At 46.8% G+C, this 21,986-nt stretch overlaps 1 protein-coding gene across 1 annotated transcript in view; it reads left to right on the top strand.

Moving 5' to 3' along the window:
• The window catches only part of TRPM8 (transient receptor potential cation channel subfamily M member 8), a 100,994-nt gene that overhangs the window by 53,212 nt on the left and 25,796 nt on the right, over positions 1 to 21,986 (top strand). The window contains exons 16-19 of the mRNA XM_008172588.4: positions 31 to 143; positions 890 to 1,106; positions 11,333 to 11,424; positions 13,263 to 13,404. Coding sequence (XP_008170810.3) covers positions 31 to 143; positions 890 to 1,106; positions 11,333 to 11,424; positions 13,263 to 13,404 — 564 coding nt within the window. The remainder of the gene's footprint in view (positions 1 to 30; positions 144 to 889; positions 1,107 to 11,332; positions 11,425 to 13,262; positions 13,405 to 21,986) is intronic.

Here is a 21,986-nt window from a genome sequence, read left to right as displayed (position 1 = left end):
CTGGATGAATCTTTCTCCTCTTTGCTATAGAATTTCCTTTCCAAACAGTGGTATGGAGAGATCTCGAGGGACACTAAGAACTGGAAGATTATATTGTGTCTGTTCCTTTTCCCTTTAATCGGCTGTGGTTTCATCTCCTTCAGGTAACAGGGTTCTCATTGGTAGAAAAACAGAAGGGAAGCATGTCTATATAACCTATTTAGGTGCTAATATCTGGCTCACCTCATTATAGTATCTGGTGCCTGGAGCCGGCCCTGATCCCAAACAGCCTTTTTAAGTGGAAGTGTCCTTCCTTTTTTACAGATGAAAAAATATGGCACAGGATAGATGAAATGATTTGCCCAAAATCATGCTGGGACTTTGTGGCAGAACTAGGAATTGGACCCATGTTTCTCAAGTGCCACTCCAGTATCTTAAATGCAAATCCATCTTTCCTCTGATAGAGTCCATCTGCTGTGGAGATTAATCTGAGCACGATAGCAAGGAGGACAAAGTTTGAAATTAGGCAATACAAGTTGTTACCATTTGGCAGCAGTTTGGTGGCCTATATGAAAGGAGAGGCATGGCCTCGGCAAAATTCCCGGCTGACAAGTGATCCCATCAGTGCTCATTTGGCTGGGATTGCTAACAAGATGTCTAGTGGCTGAATGAGCCAGAGACAGAATAACTCTGGTCCTTCAGGGACAAGATAGGCCACCCTGCCAATGTACCATGAGTCAGGGACATTTAACTGATGCTGCCCAGACTATAATTATTTGACAGCACTTCAAAGTGATTTTTTCGATTAAAAAATCAGGCATGTTTGCATGGTCACTACTTTAGTTTCACAAGGAACATTTTTTTAAAGGCTTGAGAGATGTGTGTTTGAGATTATCCTTTTTTTATCTAGGAAAAAGCCCGTGGAGAGGAGCAAGAAGCTCTTGTTGTATTATGCCTCATTCTTCACCTCCCCATTTGTGGTCTTCTCCTGGAACGTCATCTTCTACATTGTTTTCCTGCTGCTCTTCGCCTACGTCCTGCTCATGGATTTCCAGAAAGAACCCACCATGCTGGAACTCATCCTCTATGTTCTGGTCTTCATCCTGCTTTGTGATGAAGTGAGACAAGTAGGCAACGCTTGTGAACCAAAATGGCCTATTTCCAGGCAGACTCTTTTTTTATTTCTCCTAGATGCAGAAAGAAATGAAGACCTTCTTACGGTTATGTGCAAAAGGCTATGCAAAAGTCATTCAGAGAGCCCAAAGGAAGTGATTGTGTTCACCATGACTGACACACACAACTCCTGCTAATGCAGGCAGAAGCTGTGTGTGTGTGTGTATGTGTGTGTGTGTTGAGGGAAACATACTGATCCTGTGCTGTATGTATTAGTCCATGGCCCAGATCCTCAAAGATATTTAGGTATCTTTCAATGGGATTTAGGCACCTAAATATCTTTGAGGATTTTGCCATTAGAGAGAGTTCTCAAAATCATGTGGTATCAATTGTCAAAGCAATCTAGGTCATTTTAGATTAATTTTGTAATGGAAAATGTGTCATCATGCTCTAGAATTTTTTACAAACCTATGCAGCTATCACTGGTATTTGTCATGTCATGAGTGAGAGAACTGTGGCTGACAGAAGCCCAGCACCCACCCCACAAAGAGGGAACACATCTATGCACTACAGAGGTACTCTGAATGAGATGCACTAATGTATTTTTTTGCAGAGTTATTTGACTATCTGTGGGGGAGGAGGGGAAATGGCTTTCTTCTGAGGAGAGAACGCCTCTAGTAATAGGAGTCCTTCAGAACGCTGGGGGATTTGAGTGTGGCTGGTGAAGAGGTCATGGCAACTTACGATCTGTCGTTGAGAAGATGGTGTGTGATTTATTAGTTGTTCAGTGCAGTCTTGAGTACCGTGTAAGGCATGCAGCCAGAGGATAAGTGCCAGCACAAGATCTGCATGCGTAAAGATCATTGCAGGATGAGCCTCTGCCATGCCCAGAGTGGCTGTAACCCTGCTATTTAATCTTAATGTTTTTTTTCAGAAAAAAATAAATCCATTACCAAATAAATAGGAGTGCACCTTTGGCTTGACAGATGTACCGTCTAGGGGATGAAGGGGAAAGGTTATAAGGGTCTGCTACCTTGACTCTCTGGACCCCTCCTGCACCTCCCACGTAGGCCCAGCCACCACTTGAGCAGCATGACACAGCCTGCCAGAGAGTTTCAGTTGCAACAGCTGAGTTGAGAATGTTAAGCAGCTCCCAGTTCAGAAAGGGAATCTGAAGGGGTTGGATGATCATAAAACCCAGCTGAAAAAGCAGTTAGGCATAAGGGAAACCTTTCTTTCCCTCCTCTTAAAATACCACCCCTCAGAAGTCAGGGCAGCCGGAACTGCTTCAGATCTAGGGCTCCGACCCTGCATCTTCTTACTCCTATGAGCAGGCCTGAAGCAAATAGTCTCACTCCTGTTGATTTTAATGAGGATTACATGCCCAAGGTCTCTACGTTTGAGTAAAGGCTGGCAGCATAGGCACTTACCAGGCATCTCATTTATTTGCAGTGATGGATATCGATACCCGGAGTCAGGCTGACTCTGGCAGTGCCCTGCTGTGTTGTGTGGCCTGGCGGCAGAAGAAAAGTTTGAAAATCCCAGCCAGTCAATGAAGCGCCCAACTCCCCTAGGTTATTTGGGAAATCCCAACACTTGGTTTCTCTTTGATTGGGACTGTTTAGGAGCATAGCAGGCAAACATCAAAGAAAAATGCAGTTGGTGTTCCTGCCCGGCTGCTATACTTACCGGCTTTTGGAGGAACGTGGGCATGTCTGACGCTCCAATTTCACTTCAGATGCTAAGGGAGATTAGCATTGCCTGGGCTCCAATGAAGACAATCCAGATTGTTTAAAAGCACGCAGCTGAGAAATGAGTTGAACCACTGTACTCAAGGGAACTGTGTGGGCTCTGCAGAGTGTGCCCCCAACCAATAGCCAGCCCTTCCCAACCTAATGGGCCAAACCTAAACTGCACACCTTTGGGAATGTTTGGAGCTGGAGCCAAACTCTTTGGCTTCAGCCTATCTTCACTTTTGAGACACCTAGATCATTTTAAGCCAGTGAAAGCCATACTCTCATTGGTCAGCAATGAACGTTCTGACTAAGGTCAGAATTAGCCTCAAACTGGGGGCTTTTTTCGATTGACATAGTTAAATAAAAGGAGAACTTAAGAGCCTGGCTCACCGCTGAGGAGTGGCTGGATGGGACCGGTATGGGTGCCAGTTCATCTTTCAACACTGCTTTTTGTTTTCCCACGGCCCAGTTCTTCAATATGTGTGGAGCTGTATCTGACTTCAGTGGGACTCCTGCACATGGAGAGCTTCTTGGCACTATTAGCAGTATTCACCATTATCGGCTGAAGGAAATGATAATTGCCCCCCTCCCCCAAGTTACTCTCAGTTTTTGTTCTGAATTCAAGGTCAAATCCTCTTTAAAAGGTGGATTGAGCTGGATGTCTGCAGATGAATAGGTGCCTCTGTTCAACCAGCCATGCTCTGTGTTTTAAATGTCCACATCCAAGCACCATAGTTCCCAATGGCCTGACGTAGAATTATCTGCTGGAGTCAGAGGCAGTTTACTTGCTGGGCTCAATAGTTGAATGAGATTTGTTTGACCAGCTCTGTCCTTACCCGTGAGTGCCTAACACTGAGGTCTGGAAGGAGAGTTATATAGATGTTTAATAGTAAAATAAAAGTACAGTGCTTACAATTTATTCATTTACAGCAGGAATCTGTGTTGAACTCCTGAAGGGTCACTGAGTGAGAGAGGTTTTGATTTTGCAGTCCTTTGTCAGGCAACACGCCTATTGCAGCCAACAGAGGCACTGAGTGAGAGAAGATTTCAGGTTCAGGTCCCACGTTTGTATGTTGGTCTACAGAAATGATGAAGATGTCTGCTGTGTATTTAGTACAAACGATCGGAGTGTTAATACAATGTAATGGTTGGAATTTCATGTGCACAGAGCAAAGGGGGACCATGTTCTGACTAGGTTTGCGGGGCACAGATGGTGGTGGTTTGAACAAAATTCTCATAGCAACTAACTTGGTTCTGTCGAGCATAGAAAGTGACTTCCTCAGGGAACTGATGGGCAGGATCCCCTGAGAGGTTAATATGAGGGGGAAAGGAGTCCAGGATTGCTGGCTGTATTTTAAAGAAGCCTTATTGAGGGTGCAGGAACAAACCATCCTGATGTACAGAAAGAATAGCAAATATGGCCGGTGATCAGTTTGGCTTAACAGAGAAATCTTTGGTGAGCTTAAACACAAAAAGGAAGCTTACAAGAAGTGGAAACTTGGACAGATGACTAGGGAGGAGTATAAAAATATTGCTCGAGCATGCAGGGGTGTAATCAGGAAGGCCAAAGCACAACTGGAGTTGCAGCTAGCAAGCGATGTGAAGGGTAACAAGAAGGGTTTCTACAAGTATGTTAGCAACAAGAAGAAGGTCAGGGAAAGTGTGGGACCCTTACTGAATGGGGGAGGCAACTTAGTGACCGATGATGTGGAAAAAGATGAAATACTCAATGCTTTTTTGCCTCGATCTTCATAGACAAGGTCAGCTCCCACATTGCTGCACTGTGTAGCACAGTATGAGGAGGAGGTGAGCAGCCCTCAGTGGTGAAAAAACAGGTTAAGGACTGTTTAGAAAAGCTGGACATGCACAAGTCCATGGGTCCAGATGTGCTGCATCCAAGGGTGCTGAGGAACTTGGCGGATGTGATTGCAGAGCCATTGGCCATTATCTGTGAAAATTCGTGGCAATTGGGGAAAGTTCCAGACAACTGGAAAAAGGCAAATATGGTGCCCATCTTTAAAAAAGGGAAGAAGGAGAATCCGGGGAACTACAGACAGGTCAGTCTCACCTCAATCCCTAGAAAAACATGGAGTAGATCCTCAAGGAATCCACTTTGAAGCACATGGAGGAGAGGAAGGTGATCAGGAACAGTCAACATGGATTCACCAAGGGCAAGTCATACTTGACCAACTTGATTGCCTTCTATGATGAGATAACTGGCTCTGTGGATATGGGGAAAGCAGTGGACGTGATATACCTTGACTTTAGCAAAGCTTTTGATATAGTCTCCCACAGTATTTTTGCCAGCAAGTTTAAAAAGTATGGATTGGAGGAATGGACTATAAGGTGGATTGAAAACTGGATATATCGTTGAGCTCAACAGGTAGTGATCAATAGCCCAATGTCTAGTTGGCAGCCAGTATCAAATGAAGTGCCCCAGGGGTTAGTCCTGGGGCTGGTTTTGTTCAACATCTTCATTAATGATCTGGATGATGGGATGGATTGCACCCTCGGCAAGTTCGCAGATAACACTAAGCTGGGGGGAGAGGTAGATACACTGGAGGGTAGAGATAGGATCCAGAGTGACCTAGACAAATTGGAGGATTGGGCCAAAAGAAATCTGATGAGGTTCAACAAGGACAAGTGCAGAGTCCTGCACTTAGGATGGAAGAATCCCATGTACTGCTACAGGCTGGGGACCGACTGGCTAAGCAGCAGTTCTGCAGAAAAGGACCTGGGGATTGCAGTGGACGAGAAGCTGGATATGAGTCAGGAGTGTGCGCTTGTTGCCAAGAAGGCTAACGGCATATTGGGCTGCATTATTAGGAGCATTTTCAGCAGATCGAGAGAAGTGATTATTCCCCTGTATTCGGAACTGGTGAGGCCACACCTGGAGTACTGCATCCAGTTTAGGCCCCCCACTACAGAAAGGATGTGGACAAATTGGAGAGAGTCCAGCAGAGGGCAGCAAAAATGATTAGGGGTCTGGGGAACATGACTTATCAGGAGAGGCTTGGGGAACTGGGCTTATTTAGTCTGCAGAAGAGAAGAATGAGGTGGGATTTGATAGCAATCTTCAACTACCTGAAGGGGGTTCCAAACACAGGGCCGGCTCCAGGCACCAGCTTACCAAGCAGGTGCTTGGGGCGGCCACTTCGGAGAGGGGCGGCACGTCCAGCTGTTCGGCAATTCGGCGGACGGTCCCTCACTCCTGCTCAGAGCGAAGGACCTCCCGCCGAATTGCCGCCGCAGATCGCAATCTTTTTTTTTTTTTGTTTGGCTGCTTGGGGAGGCCAAAACCCTGTCCAAAGAGGATGGAGCTCGGCTGGTCTCAGTGGTGGCAGATCACAGAACAAGAAGCAATGGTCTCAAGTTGCAGTCGGGGAGGTCTAGGTTGGATATTAGGAAAAACTATTTCACTAGGAGGGTGGTGAAGCACTGGAATGGGTTACCTAGGGAGGTGGTGGAATCTCCTTCCTTAGAGGTTTTTAAGGCCCGACTTGACAAAGCCCTGGCTGGGTGATTTAGTTGGTATTGGTCAGTCTTTGAGCTTGGGGTTGGACTAGATGACCTCCTGAGGTCTCTTCCAACTCTAATCTTCTATGATTCTATGATAGAGTATGTAGTGTTGTGTATTATTAGTTGTGCTAAATGTGTGACTTACATGGAATATGACCAACTTTACACTGGTGTGAGACTTGGAACTTTGAATTGCCAACTTGTGTAAATAATCAACTATTGCATGGCATAATGCATCCCCCCTCTTCCCCCCCCCCCCAGTGAGTTGCCTTGTTTAAGTGAGGTCCTACTCTAAAAGAGACTGAAAATGGCATTGGTGGGGATCCATGTTCTTTTTTCCTCCAGATCAGATCGGTACAGTTGAAAAGTGAAAAGATCATTTCCTAAATGCTTGCTCCACAACCTGAAACTGGAATTGGAACCCAACTTGAATTGTGTTCTGGTTCACACATCAGCAATAAAGATGATTCAATGTGCCCTTCATGACGCATGAGCCAGAAAACCACCCGGCTCCTTCTCTTATAGCTGTGGTATTCCTGGAGGTATAATGAGGGGAGAAAAAAGTAGTAAGAGCTTATTTCAGCAGACTCAGTAGATAAGTCTCTGGATACATATAGGGAGCAGCTCTATAGAGTAAGGAAGCACCAATTCTGTGTAATCACATTGTGCTTTAAAAAGAAGACAAAATGGCACCCTACTTATTCACTGTTCCATGAAAGTCTGAATATGTGATTTAGCAAATCCAGCCTTTATACTCTCCGAGGCGGTGCACCCTAATTGTGCGCACAACTTGACTTTGGGTCAGATGGGGCAGATAGGAAAATAAAACTCTAGAGTCCTCTTTCAAGTGACAATGGACTAGAAGGAGCTGATAAGGTCTGGCTGTCTCAGGAGTCATCTTGTTCGCATGTGTGTTCAGGAGGCTGGCGTGTACAGGGAGGCAAAAGTCCCCAAACATCTGAAATTTGGTTGCAAAATCAAAAAAACACAGCTCAGTGGGAAATAAAAGTGAGCTGTGGGGCTGGAGCTGAGACTATCTGCTAGTGGATATAGGGATATGTGAGTGGGTATATGGTATATATGGATCTCTGTATTTTGTGTGTGTATGAAAACGGCTTATTGGAAATGCCCTGAACCTATTTTCCTTACTGATTCAGACAGTTACCACCTCTTCATTACCATTGTTCCTCAGCTTCGGCAAAGCAAGCATTCTCCAGTGAGAACTAGCTACAGGACCAATCTGAGGCTTTAAAATTAAGAATTTTTTGAGTTATTTATGCACAAAGCAGTGTGAAAAGTGTTATTAAAGCCTAATAAACGCTTTTTCCTATGCTCAGGTACGGTCGCACTTTAAAATTAATACACGTCCCAAAATAATTCCCCTATGTGCTGAAAACATGACAGATTTCAGTGCAAAGGATTCCTTTATTCAAAGGGAAAAATATTAGCATCTGATTTTAAATTGTGAATCCAAGGGTTTTTAGACCTGCTAGAAGTGTGAAGATCAACACAACCCTAACTACAGAGATACTAACTGGCACTTCTGTAATAACTTCTTGTTACTGGTTGGACCAAAAACTTTAGTGGTATTGTGGCATGTCGACCCCTGGGCATGTGTGGATCCAAAACCAGCAGAAGCGAACGATAATGTAAAGAGTTAACACTTTGCTGAACCTCAGTGATTGGATTTGGGTTTGCTTTGAGGTTTGAGCCAGGGTTCTGGCTGGTTTGAAGCAGTGTGTCCCTCCCTATTCATAGTTAATTCTGATATGAATAGGCAGCAGTACTAGAGGACTGTATATTTCTAGGGTTGGATCCTTAGCTGGTGTAAACTTGTATAGCTCCAGTGACTCGAACGGAGCTATACTGACTTAAATTAGCCTAGGACTTAGCTCCTAGATGTTCAATTGCTACAATAAAATGTTTAATCCAGGTCAGTTCTGGCCATCTTTGGTTCATAAAAAGCAAGGGATTTTTAATTTCATTTGCAAAGCCACTAATGAGAGGATAACCGTGATAGTCTGGTTGACTTGCATTCTTTCACCCTTGAGCGTCTGCGTTTCCCAACATGTCATGTTCAAAGCGAGGTATGAGCCGAACATGAGCAGAAATAGAAATATCTTGAATTTGACAAGTGCTAATGTAGAGAGACAAGGTGGGTGAGGGAATATCTTTTATTGGACCAACTTCTGTTGGTGAGAGACAAACTTTCAAGCTACATAGAGCTGTTACTCTTAAGCTTTGTGTAGCTTGAAATCTTGTCTCTCACCAACAGAAGCTGGTCCAATAAAAGATATTCCCTCATCCACCTTGTCTTTCTGGTATCCTGGGACTAACCTAGCTACAATAACAGTGCAGATTCTAATCTAAACATTTGTGTAACCATGGTGCATTATTAACCATTCTTCCCATACTATGGAAAATGACAGCTACCATAGATGGATTTTAATAGCACAAGTAACAAGTCATATACACCAGGCACTCTGCTCTGCTATGTCATTGTGTAAAAAAGGTGAAAATGTCCAGGACACTGGTTTTCTTTCAAATGCATTGAGAATTGAGTAGGTATTCACTGCTCTCCAGTGGCTGAGATGCACCTGGGATGGTAGTAATTGATCCTATTCTAAAGATTCAGAACTATTTGAACTAATGAATGGAAAATGGAAAAATGAGCCCATACATTACTCCAGAATAGGATACCAAGGGGAAAACCAACCCTGAAAATTAATTCAACCAGCCACTAGATGCCACCATTCCACTTCATAAACACACCCAAATACTTGTACCAGAAGTAGGAATCTTGGTCCTAAACAGACTGGTTATAAAACATGTTTAAAGGATTGTTAAATCTGTGATGAACTCTCAGTACATGACAATTCTTTATAATGATTGAATATGCATTTGGACCAGATCGCTGTTTGAAATGATCTGATACTTTTATGTCATTTCCTTTTTGACGGATACAAAAGGAGACTAGAATTAACTGAAGGAGGGGATATTTGGATCTGTGATACCCTTAAGATAGAGTTCAAAGCTGAATCAGAACTAAGGTTTTGGATGAGATTTGTTGGTGCTGGGTGCTGTTGTGGTGCTTTGAGGAGAATGGGTCAAAATGCATAAATCTCTTTATTGATTGATCACACGGTACTTCTGTCAGATGTGGCCATGATTCAGAATCCAGTCCCCTTCCCCGTTTCAGGCCCAATGTGGACCCCCAAGCATTGAATGGGGGTTCTGGTCTGGAGGTCAGAATCTGACCCCTGTCCATGAAATGCAGGGGTGGGGGTTAAATTTGAGACTGAGTTTCAGAGGCAACATTGGTTGAAAATACATACAAGTAAATATTGTTCATTTGGAGAGTTTTAGGAAAAAACACACCTGATCCAGAAATATTTAATAGTGAGTTAGCAGTTACTTCCCATGGGATTTCAGCAGTGAGCTGTGTCTTTGCTGGACAAGAAGTGCGGGGCCACTGTCAAAGAATACAAAACCGAGGAGTCCTTGTGGCACTTTAGAGACTAACACATTTATTTGGGCATAAGCTTTCAAAAGCTTATGCCCAAATAAATGTGTTAGTCTCTAAGGTGCCACAAGGACTCCTAGGTTTTTTGGCTGATACAGACTAAAACGGCTACCACTGAAACCAGTCAAAGAATACTGTGTTATCTCAGTGGCTCTCAAATTGTGGTCCATGGACTACTGCTGGTGCATGAGGCACTTATCTTTGAAGCATTGTGCAAGTGTTAAACAGTTAATCTTTGCAGCTCCCTCTGTGGTGGGAAAGTTCTACTACATCCATCTTACAGGCGGGAGAAACTTAAGTTCAAAGGTTAGGGCCAAAATAATGATGGTGATCACTTTTAATTGGCCAAAGCAGGACTTTCTTTTGGCCCATCTGATAGAGCTGCTGCCTATGTTCCACAAGTATCCCAATTAACGTCTCAGCTGTGGTAATACGTAGGCTGCATGTTAACACACTGTGGGACTCTGTCCTTCTCTTGAGGCTGGCTCACTAAGAGATTTGTGTCGACTCCAGTTACCGGCTGTTGTCCTGTAGCTTAAGCAGTAGAGAGGCATGATTTTAGGTTAAAAGGTCCAAGGTTCAGTTCTTGCTGATGAGACATAGCAAACCCAGCCATCAGATGAAACACTCCGCAAATTTGTTCGACCTACCTTAGGGTTTGTCTACACAGCAGCTGGGAGGTATAACTCCCGGTTTGGATAGACATACACACTAGCTCTGGTTGTGCTAGTGCACCAACAATAGCAGTGTGGCCTCTACTGGTGGTGGCTCAGGCTAGCTGCTGGATTACAAACCTAGGTCCTCTGGGATTGTACTAGGTAGCCCCATCCATCACCTATGCTGCTGCCATGGCCATGTTGCTATTTTTAGTGCACTAGCTTGATCATAGCTAGTATGTGTATTTCTTCCCACACTGGCAGTCACACCTTCTAGCTGTGTACCCCTCCTGTGTATCCATCATTTTGCAGGCTTCGCTTTCAAGGCCAGATTGGGTACCCCTTATTTCCACTGGTGGGCTGTACTCAGCTGTATATTCCAACCGAGTGACCAGCTCAAGGAAATTAGTCTAGCACTCAGACTGCAATAGCAAAAGCATTTTCAAATTGAACCTTTAGGGCTAGAAAATCCTGATTTGTGTCTCTCTGATAGAGGTGAGCAGTGAAACCAATATTGAGAAGGATGTTTTCCCTAAAATGTCAGTGATTTGAACTATGCTGTAGCCAATAAATGTCTTCAACAAGGAGATGGAAAAATAAGAGCCAGTTCTATGGTTGTAAAGGGCCGAGTTTGGCCACACTTACTGTGAATAGTTCCTTATGTGCGGCTCCAGTGAAATCCATGAGAGCACTCGCGGACTAAGTTACCCCAGGCGAGTAATGGTGGTGGAATTGGGCCCACGATGGGAGTAATCAGTGCTGGCAGCATGCTGTTTTGGTGATTTTCTGCTCTTTTCCCTTTCCAGTGGTACATGAATGGGAATAAATATTTCTCAGATCTGTGGAATATCATGGATACGCTTGGAATCTTTTACTTCATAACAGGGATTATATTCAGGTGAGTAGTGTTTGTTGTAAAGGCATATTACCATGGCTCTCCTCAGTGCCAGGGTGTGTCTGGCTGTGAGAAGATGATGAACCAAGTCACTTGAACTCACTAGCAAACTCGTTATGTTTCCTATAATAATAGAAGGTTGTGGATTTTGGTTCCAAGGCACAAAGACTGGTTCTGCAGAATATCTCGTGAAGAGAACTTGTGCTGAGGAACTTTTCTCCTGCTCAGATAATGATTAACCCAGAGAAGTTTGGTTTGGGTGCTGCTACAGTCAGAATTCAACAACCCCACATTCTCTGGACTCAGAGGATGTTTTCCTGGATTTCAGGGCCCTTCTAGGCCAGCAGCGCAGTTAGATCCAGAGTTATAGGAAATATAGGGTATGGTTTAGCAGAATCACACAGAGCTAGTTGAGGGGATTAGATGTTGACTCAAGCCATTTGTCTGACCCTAGTGTCTATTCCTGATTCACCAAGTATCTATTGTAGCTCCTGGTAAGAGAGGGTTGCGTTGCTACTTCAGCCTTCTCTGATGTGCATCCATCAAAAGCCAAGTGGGCAGAGATCCCCAGCTTCAGCTCCCTCCCCTGCCAAACTCTTGGCGTTCTGTTCCAGAGGATGAGCTCCCCAGCCTTCCTTTGGGTGCCGGTCTTTCTCTTTAAGAACCTTCATGAGGCCCGCTGTCTTTTCCGCTACCACAGTGTGTGCAAACGCTATGAGTCATACTAGCGTGAATCCAGTGTCACTCTACTGAAGTCAGTGTGGTGACTCTGGATTTATGCTGGTGTAGCTAAGGTCAGAATTGGGCCCAATGAGGCCTGAAGTTTGCTCCGTGGAAATACCTCTGTCCTCCTGACTGCAGTAGCACTGATGGGTGATCCTGAGGATCTCTGCTCTTTGGGTGGGTGCACGACTGAAGCTTATGTGCTATGGTCTTGAGTTTTTGCAAAAGCCCAACGAACTGGATGACTCTGCTGACTGGTAATGGGGCATGAAGCTTTCTGGATTGCCAGTGAGAATTTCCCCCCCCGCTTATTAGTGGCTGAAAGCTGTTTATCGGCTGATAGTGATGTACGGTGTGCGTGAAGCGACTTGAGGCCTGAGCCAGCTTCCACTGAAGTCAGTGGAAAAGATTACATTGACTTCAATGGGCTTTGGATTGGGTCCTTAGTGCTGTTAGTTTGGTTTCTAATGGACAGATATTCCTGTCAGTTAAAAGATTCATAATTACAATTTAATTGTACCTTTTGACAGCCTCAGAAAAAGGGGCCAAGAGGATAGAATGGGAAGGGAGACTCCTGTTCCGTAGCAGAATTCAGGTGTCTGTCCCTGGTCATGAAAGGGTTGTGTGGGAAGCTGCTGGTTTTTCTTTTGGATTGTCCCACACCTAATCTCACTTAATAGACCGAATCTAGCCTTTTAGTGTGGTTTAGGGGATTGCTGTAATTTACATATACTATACAATAGAACCTCACTCCCATGTACAGACTGGATTCTAGGACGGGGCAAGTAAATGAACAGGCACGGATACATACATCCTGCAATATATCTTGTTTTGTCAGTTGTAGTTCCAGTTATTGATGTTACTCTGTCGTCAGACACTAGTAAAAGTTTGTGGTATATTTTGGGGGGAAGAAATGAAAGGAATGAGACCTGTACAGCATCTGTTACACTTTCGCTAAGAGGATAGAAGAGACCACCAACTTTTTTTGCAAAGACTATAAAGTGTGCAAATAAATAAGCATGGATTAACCAGGTTCTACTCTATGGGACTAGGCTGTTTCAATATATATTTGTCATAACTTTAGCCAATGTTTCACTATACTTCTTTTTCTTCCCCAGGCTCCGTTCTTCCAATGAAAACTCCTGGTACTCTGGGCGAGTCATTTTTTGCCTGGACTACATCATTTTTACTCTAAGGCTGATCCACATTTTCACAGTTAGCAGGAATCTAGGACCAAAAATTATTATGCTTCAGAGGATGGTAAGACACGGGCAATTGTTCATAACATTCTAAGTAAACGAAGTGACAAGCTTTTCTTCTTAGAGTGAAATTCCCCCCTGTACAGAGGACCAGCACAAGGCCCAAACCCCACATACATCCTCAAAATAGGGTTTAATTGAGATTGAAGAGGGACATAACTAGTACAGGACTGTGTATTGGCTTTCTGCATGGAGTGTGTGTGGGGGGTCCCTCTGAATGAACAGTGTGATACAGGAGGGCCAGGGAGCAATGGGACGTGGTAGAAGGGAAGTATATAAACCCTAGGTTAATTAAGGCGTGGTTCCCTGTAGACTAGGGAGGGTTGCTACAGGTTAATTGGAGCACCTGTAATCAATTAAGGCCATGTTAGAAACCTAATAAAACCCCCTGCTTCAGGCAGTCAGGGGGAAGGAGAGAGGACTGGAGCTTGGAGGTGTGCTGTTAGACTTGGAGGAACAGAAAACCGGAGTAAGGGAGACCCTGCCCTAGCAGGGGAGGGACATTCCCTCCCCCAGCGTTTAAGGACTGAAGGTACCCCACCCAAGGGAGAAGAAGGTAAGAACCTGCAGGAGTTGCGAGGGGCTGGGACTCAGAGTGAGGAGCAAACCCAGACCCCTCCCCCACTTCCCTCCTTTACCACCTTCCTGGGCCACTAGTGGGGCCCTCGGTGCCCCAAGAGCAGGGGTAAGGGATGGTATTTTAGCCCCCCCACCAAGAAAAGCGCAGGACCCACCCATACTATATCGACCATCTTGTCACACGTGGTGTCAGGGGTGGGATCTCTGCACCGTGAACATAATCCAGAGTGGGTCACAACCACCTTGCCTCAAGATGGAGGATCTGGTCAAAGCACTGGTGCAAGCCACTGCCGCCCAGCAGGAGGCTACCTGGGTTCAGGCAGCTGCCCAATAGGAGGCCATGCGGCTGCAGCAAGAGACCAATCATCTGCTGATGACCCAGGCCACCCAAGATCGGGCCATGCTGCAGGAACTAGTGAACCAAGTGAAGGTCCTTACGGAGCTGAGCCGCGGGTATGATGGGACACGGACCATACGGGCCAGCTACTGTCTGCAGAAAATGACCTGGGAGATGATATGGAGGAGTACCTCCTGGGTTTTGAGAGGACAGCTCTGAGGGAGGCCTGGCCCCAAGACCAGTGGTCAGGGATCCTTGCCCCATTTTTGTGCGGGGAGGCCCAGAAGGCCTACTATGATATGACCACAGAGGAGGCAGCAGATTACCCCCGACTGAAGGTGGAGATCCTAGCCAGGGCAGGGGTAACAACGGCCTTGAGAGCCCGGAGGTTCCATGAATAGCAGTACTGTGAAGACAAGACACCGCAATCACAACTATTTGACCTAATCCACCTAGCCCGGAAGTGGTTACGCCCGGAGGCTCTCAGCTCAGAGAAAATGATGGAGTTCCTGGTACTGGACCACTATACGAGGGGACTACCCTCAGGCCTCCGAGCCTGGGTAGGCCAGAATGACCCCTCCACCTATGACGAACTAGTCACCCTTGTAGAGAGACAACTGGCAGCCCGTGAACTGTTCGAAACCCCAGGAGGTGAAACACGGCGTTTTAGGAAACCAGTCCCAACCCCGAGGTTCCGGATCATCGAGAACTCCAGAAAAGCCATAGCTGGAAGAACAGGCACCAAGGAGCAGCCTGAGGCCCCAAAGGGACCTGAGGGTCCGGGGGGAGAGGGTTGGGGAAGCGAGTCAGAGGGCCCAAGACAGAGGGCAACCTCCGGAATGAGATATCGCTGTTATGAGTGTGGGGAATTGGGGCATGTAGCAGCCCAGTGCCCCAACAGGGAGGAGCCCATGCAATGTAATCTGGGGGATCCCGGGGACCAATGTGGCCTAATCAGCCTGGTGGGGGTTGCGATGGCCCAACATGAGTACACCAGGCCAATAAAGATGAATCGCATCCAGACCATAGCTTTGGTGGACTCTGGGAGTGCTGTCACATTGGTCTCAGGGAAATTAGTGGGGCAAGACCAACTGAGCCGGGCCAAGAGCACTGGAGTGACATGTGTCCATGGCACAGTAAATTTCTACCCCACAATTCCAATACGGATTGAGATCCAGGGAAGTATTACCAAGATGACTACAGGGGTGGTCCCCAAGCTCCCCTACCCAGTCTTAATTGGCAGGGACTTTCCTGGGTTCGAGAGCCTACTCCCCCCACTTGAGTTAGGGAAGGGAAGTAAACCCCGAGCAGAATGTGAGGTACTCATGGATGATCCTACCACAATTTTTGCTAGGTTTTCCCCAGAGTTATTTTCACCCCCTGGAAAGTCCCAGAAATCCAGACGGGAAAGGAGAGCAGACAAAAGATTAGGAACCAGGATCTTGGCAGCAAACCAGAAAGCTGCCCTGGTTGGGAGGAAGGCTCGTGGAGACCCAGAGACGGCCCCCAGCACGAGCAGAAGCACCCCAAAAGCAGGAGGGGAACCCAAGTCAATAGAATCAGGCCAGATTGGTCCCGCACGCAAATGTTTTGGGCAGGACCAAGCCGATGACCCACTATATGCAAACGTGAGGGAGGAGGTAGTAGAGGTAAATGGTGTGCCAGTAGAAGGGAAAACCAAAGGCACAGGGCCATACTATATAATCAAGCAGGATCTGTTGTACTGGGTAGTGCCAATACGGGGGGAAGTAGAAGAATAGCTCTTGGTGCCACAGAAGCACACAAGGGCTGTATTAGAATTAGCTCACAGTCATCTGTTTGGGGGACATTTAGCAGCAGACAAGACCCTGGATAGAGTCCTAAGAAGGTTCTACTGGCCGGGGGTACGGGCAGAAGTCCAACACTATTGCACCTCCTGCCCAGAGTGCCAGCTGCATCGTCCCCGACCTCAGTTAAGGGCCCCATTGGTACCCTTGCCCATAATTGAAGTTCCTTTTGAAAGAATAGCAAGGGATCTAGTGGGTCCACTAGAAAGAACAGCCCGGGGCCACCGAAGCATACTTGTCATCCTGGACTACGCTACACGGTACCCCGAAGCCATTCCTTTAAGGAACCCCACGTCCAAGGCAATTGCAAAAGAACTGGTGCAGGTTTTTGCTAGGGTAGGCAACCCTAAGGAGATCCTGACAGATCAAGTGACTCCCTTCATGTCGAGAGTAATGAAAGACTTATGTACCCTGCTCCGCATCCAAGCCTTGTGGACCTCGGTCTATCATCCCCAAACAGATGGTCTGGTTGAGCGATTTAACTGCACTCTCAAGAGTATGATCCGAAAGGTGGTGGCCCAAGACGGAAAAGATTGGGATACCCTCCTACCATATCTGATGTTTGCAATACGAGAAGTTTCCCAAGCCTCTGCAGGTTTCTCCCCCTTCGAGCTACTGTATGGACGCCACCCACGTGGCATATTAGACATCGCGAAGGAAGAATGGGAGGAACAACCCAACCCAGGGAAGAATGTCATTGCACACGTAGCCCAGATGAGAGAACGAATAGCCCAAGTGACCCCCATAGTACGAGAGCATTTGGAGAAAGCACAAGAGGCCCAATGAACCTACTACAATCGTCAGGCAAAAACACGGAAATTTCAACCAGGAGAATGGGTGCTGGTGCTGGTACTGGTACCAACAGAGAAAGTAAGCTCCTGGCCAGTTGGCATGGACCCTATGAGATCATGGAAGCTGTTGGGGAGGTGAATTATAAGGTAAAGCAGCCAGACCTCTGAAGGCCAGAGCAGATCTATCATGTCAACTTACTAAAACCCTGGCATGATCGGGAGATGTGCCTGGCCATCCTGCCGGCCACACCCCAGGCAGATGGCCCACAAGGGCAGGTAAGGTTATCCCCCGAATTAGCCCCAGAACAACGAACAGAGGTCATCAAAATGATCCAGCGGAACCAAGATGTGTTCTCCAAACAACCAGGCCGTACGACGCTGATCCAACACCACATTGTCACCTGTCCCAGAGCAAGGGTGAACATAAAACCATATTGCATACCGGAGGCAAAAAGAGAAGAAATTAGGGCAGAAGTAAGGAAGATGCTGGAACTTGGGGTGATTGAGGAATCCCACAGCCAGTGGTCCAGCCCTATTGTCTTGGTCCCCAAGCCTGATGGCACCCTGAGGTTTTGTAATGACTTTTGGAAGTTAAATGAGGTATCCCAATTCAATGCTGACCCGATACCACGTGTTGATGAGCTGGTGGATCAGTTAGGCAAGGCCCGATACTTGTCCACCTTGGACTTGACAAAAGGCTACTGGCAGATCCCCCTGGCTGAGGACGCCAAGGAAAAAACCGCTTTCTCTACACCTGACAGCCTCTTCCAATATACCTTCCTCCCTTTTGGGCTCCATGGGGCCGCCGCAACTTTCCAACGATTGATGGACAGATTACTTCAACCCCATGCCAAGTATGCTTCTGCCTATTTAGATGACGTGGTAATCCATAGTCCTGACTGGGAGACACACCTGGGGAAAGTGGAAGCGGTACTAGATACTCTTAGACAGGCTGGCCTCATCGCTAACCCATCCTAATGTGCCATAGGGCTATCCGAGGCCAGATATCTCGGGTATGTAGTCGGAAGGGGCCTGGTGAAGCCCCAGTGGAACAAAGTGGAGGCAATACAGAAATGGCCCCGCCCAATCCGAAAAAAACAAGTCAGAGCATTCTTAGGGATAGTAGGATACTATCGCCGGTTCATCCCTCACTTCGCCATAAGGGCAGTGCCTCTGACGAACCTAATAAGAGCTCGGGGCCCGGAGATAGTTAAGTGGACCGAGAAAGCAGAGGAAGCTTTCACAGACCTAAGGACAGCCCTTTGCAGCCATCCAGTGCTCATAGCCCCAGATTTCACAAAGGAATTCATCCTACAAACAGACGCCTCGGAGGTAGGACTTGGGGCCGTCCTTTCACAGATGGTGGGAGATGAGGAGCACCCGATCCTTTACCTCAGCCAAAAGCTCCTGCTCAGGGAGCAACGGTACGCCGTAGTAGAAAAGGAATGCCTAGCGGTTAAATGGGCCATGGAGATTCTACAGTACTACCTACTTGGGTGGCAGTTCACCCTTATGACGGACCACGCCCCACTCCAATGGATGCACACAAATAAGGAGAGGAATGCACGAGTGACTAGATGGTTCCTGTCCCTACAACCTTTTCACTTCCGGATCCAGCATAGAGCCGGCAGCCAACACAGCAACGCGGATGGCCTGTCACGACAACACTGTCTTTCGTCCCAAGTAACCCAACCCCATGGCGTTGAGCAGGGGAGGGGGATACAGGAGGGCCAGGGAGCAGTGGGAAGTGGTAGAAGGGAAGTAGATAAACCCTAGGTTAATTAGGGCGTGGTTCCCTGTAGACTAGGGAGGGTTGCTGCAGGTTAATTGGAGCACCTGTAATCAATTAAGGCCCTGTTAGAAACCTAATAAAACCCCCTGCTTCAGGCAGTCAGAGGAAAGGAGGAAGGAGAGAGGACTGGAGCTTGGAAGTGTGCTGTTAGACTTGGAGGAACAGAAAACCGGAGTAAGGGAGACCCTGCCCTAGCAGGGGAGGGACATTCCCTCCCCCAGTGTTTAAGTACTGATGGTACCCCACCCAAGGGAGAAGAAGGTAAGAACCTGCAGGGGTTGCGAGGGGCTGGGATTCAGAGTGAGGAGCAAACCCAGACCCCTCCCCCACTTCCCTCCTTTACCACCTTCCTGGGCCACTAGTGGGGCCCTCGGTGCCCCAAGAGCAGGGGTAAGGGGTGGTATTTTAGCCCCCCCCACCAAGAAAAGCGCAGGACCCACCATACTATATCGACCATCTTGTCACAACAGTTAACGTTGGAAAGACAACGAGCTTGGTTTCACAGCACCTTTCAGCCTCAGGGCATATTAAATGCTTCAGAGCTGGATTTTGCAGCCCAACTCATTACTCACATGAAGATTCCTTACTCAACACGAGTAAGGGTATGGCTGAGGAAGGAAAACCTCAATTCTTCTGAGAAGCTAGACTTAGCAGCTGTTGGGAGTTTGCCTGCTTCAGGAATTGGACTAGGGAGTGGTCTTGCTGACTTCACTCCCTTTTAGAGTGGGGAAAGAGAGCCCTGTCTACTAATCGCTGGCAAAGCTTACTGGGAGGGGGAGACGCTGGGGGGTGGCTTGGCTCACTTCAGTGATGGCAGGAGGAGAGGCGTGCCGCTGAAGAAACAGCTCCAGAGAAGGAGGCGCTGGAGAGAGCTCTCGGTCCAAGAGTATGGACGGTGAGCTGAAAAAGGAACTGGATTGTGCACACAGGCTGGGGCCTGTCTACTTCCCAGGAAAGGAAAAGAGGCTTGGATCACACGTGGGGTGCGCTGAACCTGAGGAACTTCTGAAGAAATAGCACTGAGAGCAATTGAATGTACATGCAGGTGAAATTAACACTGAGGTTTTTAAAGAATTGCTACGTCTCTGGCTTCCATTTTTCTGCCACTTCTGTGGTGGTCGGGTCATCCTGGCCCCCCAGTTTCTATTGTGTAGCCTCCAAGCAGAGGCAAACCAATAGGAACAACCTGGTGCTCCTGCCCTCTTGGGCAGGGCGAAGCAGTGAGCAATCTGTAGTCCTCAGTCCCCACGTTGGAGGGGGCAGTAATTCAAAGCCTGAATCTCTGGCCCTTTGGGTGGGATGGAGCAGGGAGCAGGCTTTAGCCTAAACACCCTGGCTAAGGCAGCCAGCAAACACTCAGTCTAGGCTCTGGTTCTTTGGGCAGGGCAGAGCAGGGCATAGGCTTTAGCCCACAGGCCCCTGGCTGGGACTGGCAACAAGTACAAGTCTAGCATGCCCTGACCCTCACATGGGGTGGAGCAAACAAAGGTCTGGCGTCTTACCGCATTTGCTCCAATCCCTCAGATAGAGATAAGCACCTACAAGATCTCTATCAAGCATTCTTAAAACTACAATACCCACCTGCTGAAGTGAAAAAACAGTTTGACAGAGCCAGACGAGTACCCAGAAGTCACCTCCTACAAGACAGGCCCAACAAAGAAAATAACAGAACACCACTAGCTGTCACCTTCGGCCCCCAACTAAAACCTCTCCAGCGCATCATCAGAGATCTACAACCTATCCTGAAAGATGATCCTTTACTCTCACAGATCTTGGGAGACAGACCTGTCCTCGCTTACAGACAACCCCCCAACCTAAAGCAAATACTCACCAGCAACCACACATCACTGAACAAAAACACTGACCCAGGAACCTATCCTTGTAACAAACCCCGATGCCAACTCTGTCCACATATCTATTCAAGTGACATCATCATAGGACCTAATCACATCAGCCATACCATCAGGGGCTCCTTCACCTGCACATCTACCAATGTGATATATGCCATCATGTGCCAGCAATGCCCCTCTGCCATGTACATTGGCCAAACCGGACAGTCTCTATACAAAAGAATTAATGGACACAAATCTGACATCAGGAATCATAATACTCAAAAACCAGTGGGAGAACACGTTAACCTGTCTGGTCATTCAGTGACAGACCTGCGGGTGGCTATCTTATGACAGAAAAACTTCAAAAACAGACTCCAACGAGTGACTGCTGAGCTGGAATTGATATGCAAACTAGATACAATCAACTCAGGATTGAATAAGGACTGGGAATGGCTGAGCCATTACAAACATTGAATCTATCTCCCCTTGTAAGTATTCTCACACTTCTTATCAAACTGTCTGTATTGGGCTATCTTGATTATCACTTCAAAAGTTTTTTTTCTCTTACTTAATTGGCCTCTCAGAGTTGGTAAGACAACTCCCACCTGTTCATGCTCTCTGTATGTGTGTATATATATCTCCTCAATATATGTTCCATTCTATATGCATCCGAAGAAGTGGGCTGTAGTCCACGAAAGCTTATGCTCTAATAAATTTGTTAGTCTCTAAGGTGCCACAAGTACTCCTGTTCTTAACTCGGGCAGACGGCAGTCAAAGGCAGGCCTCTTGGCCTACAGCGGGGAAGGGGTGGGGTGGCAGGGGTTAGGACGATGCTGTTACTGCCTCCTCAATGTAGGGGCTATTCTTTTGTGTGATTTTTCTTTTTCTTTTTCTCTGTCAGTCTCTCAAATGGCAGATCCCCAGTATTTAGAGGAAAGAGGTAATATTTTGAGGAGGTGGGAGAGGAGAGAGGAGAGAGGAGACAAGAGAACGCTTGTTTTTTTGTGGGTGTATCAAATGGAAAGTTGCTTCCTGGAATACACACTGTCGATCATCTCTGCAGGAACACCAAGGGGAAGGAATTCAGCAATCCATCACCTGTGGGCATCTAGAAAATGAACATTTCTTTTTCAAGGTGCCCAGGACCAAATTGTCAGAAGTGGTTACCAGTTTTGCTGTTTTAAATGTTGCATACGTGAAACCTATGTCTGAGTGTGAATCAGGTCAGTTATTCATCTTGGACCTGTGTACAGAACTTGCATGTGTAAATTTTGGGGTCTGATCCAAACCCCATGAAAGTCAATGGGATTTTCCCATTGATCTCAATGGGCTTTGGATCAGGCACTGATCTTATAATCACTTAGGTTCGAGCATACCGTTTGAGACTGGATGGAGACCATCTGAAAATGTGGCTATACGGTGTTGC

Source organism: Chrysemys picta, chromosome 11, assembly GCF_011386835.1.
Source record: "Chrysemys picta bellii isolate R12L10 chromosome 11, ASM1138683v2, whole genome shotgun sequence".
In the NCBI taxonomy this organism is placed as follows: Eukaryota; Metazoa; Chordata; order Testudines; family Emydidae; genus Chrysemys; species Chrysemys picta.
The sequence above is the reverse complement of the archived record's forward strand: the minus strand, read 5'-3'. Positions and strand labels throughout refer to the sequence as shown.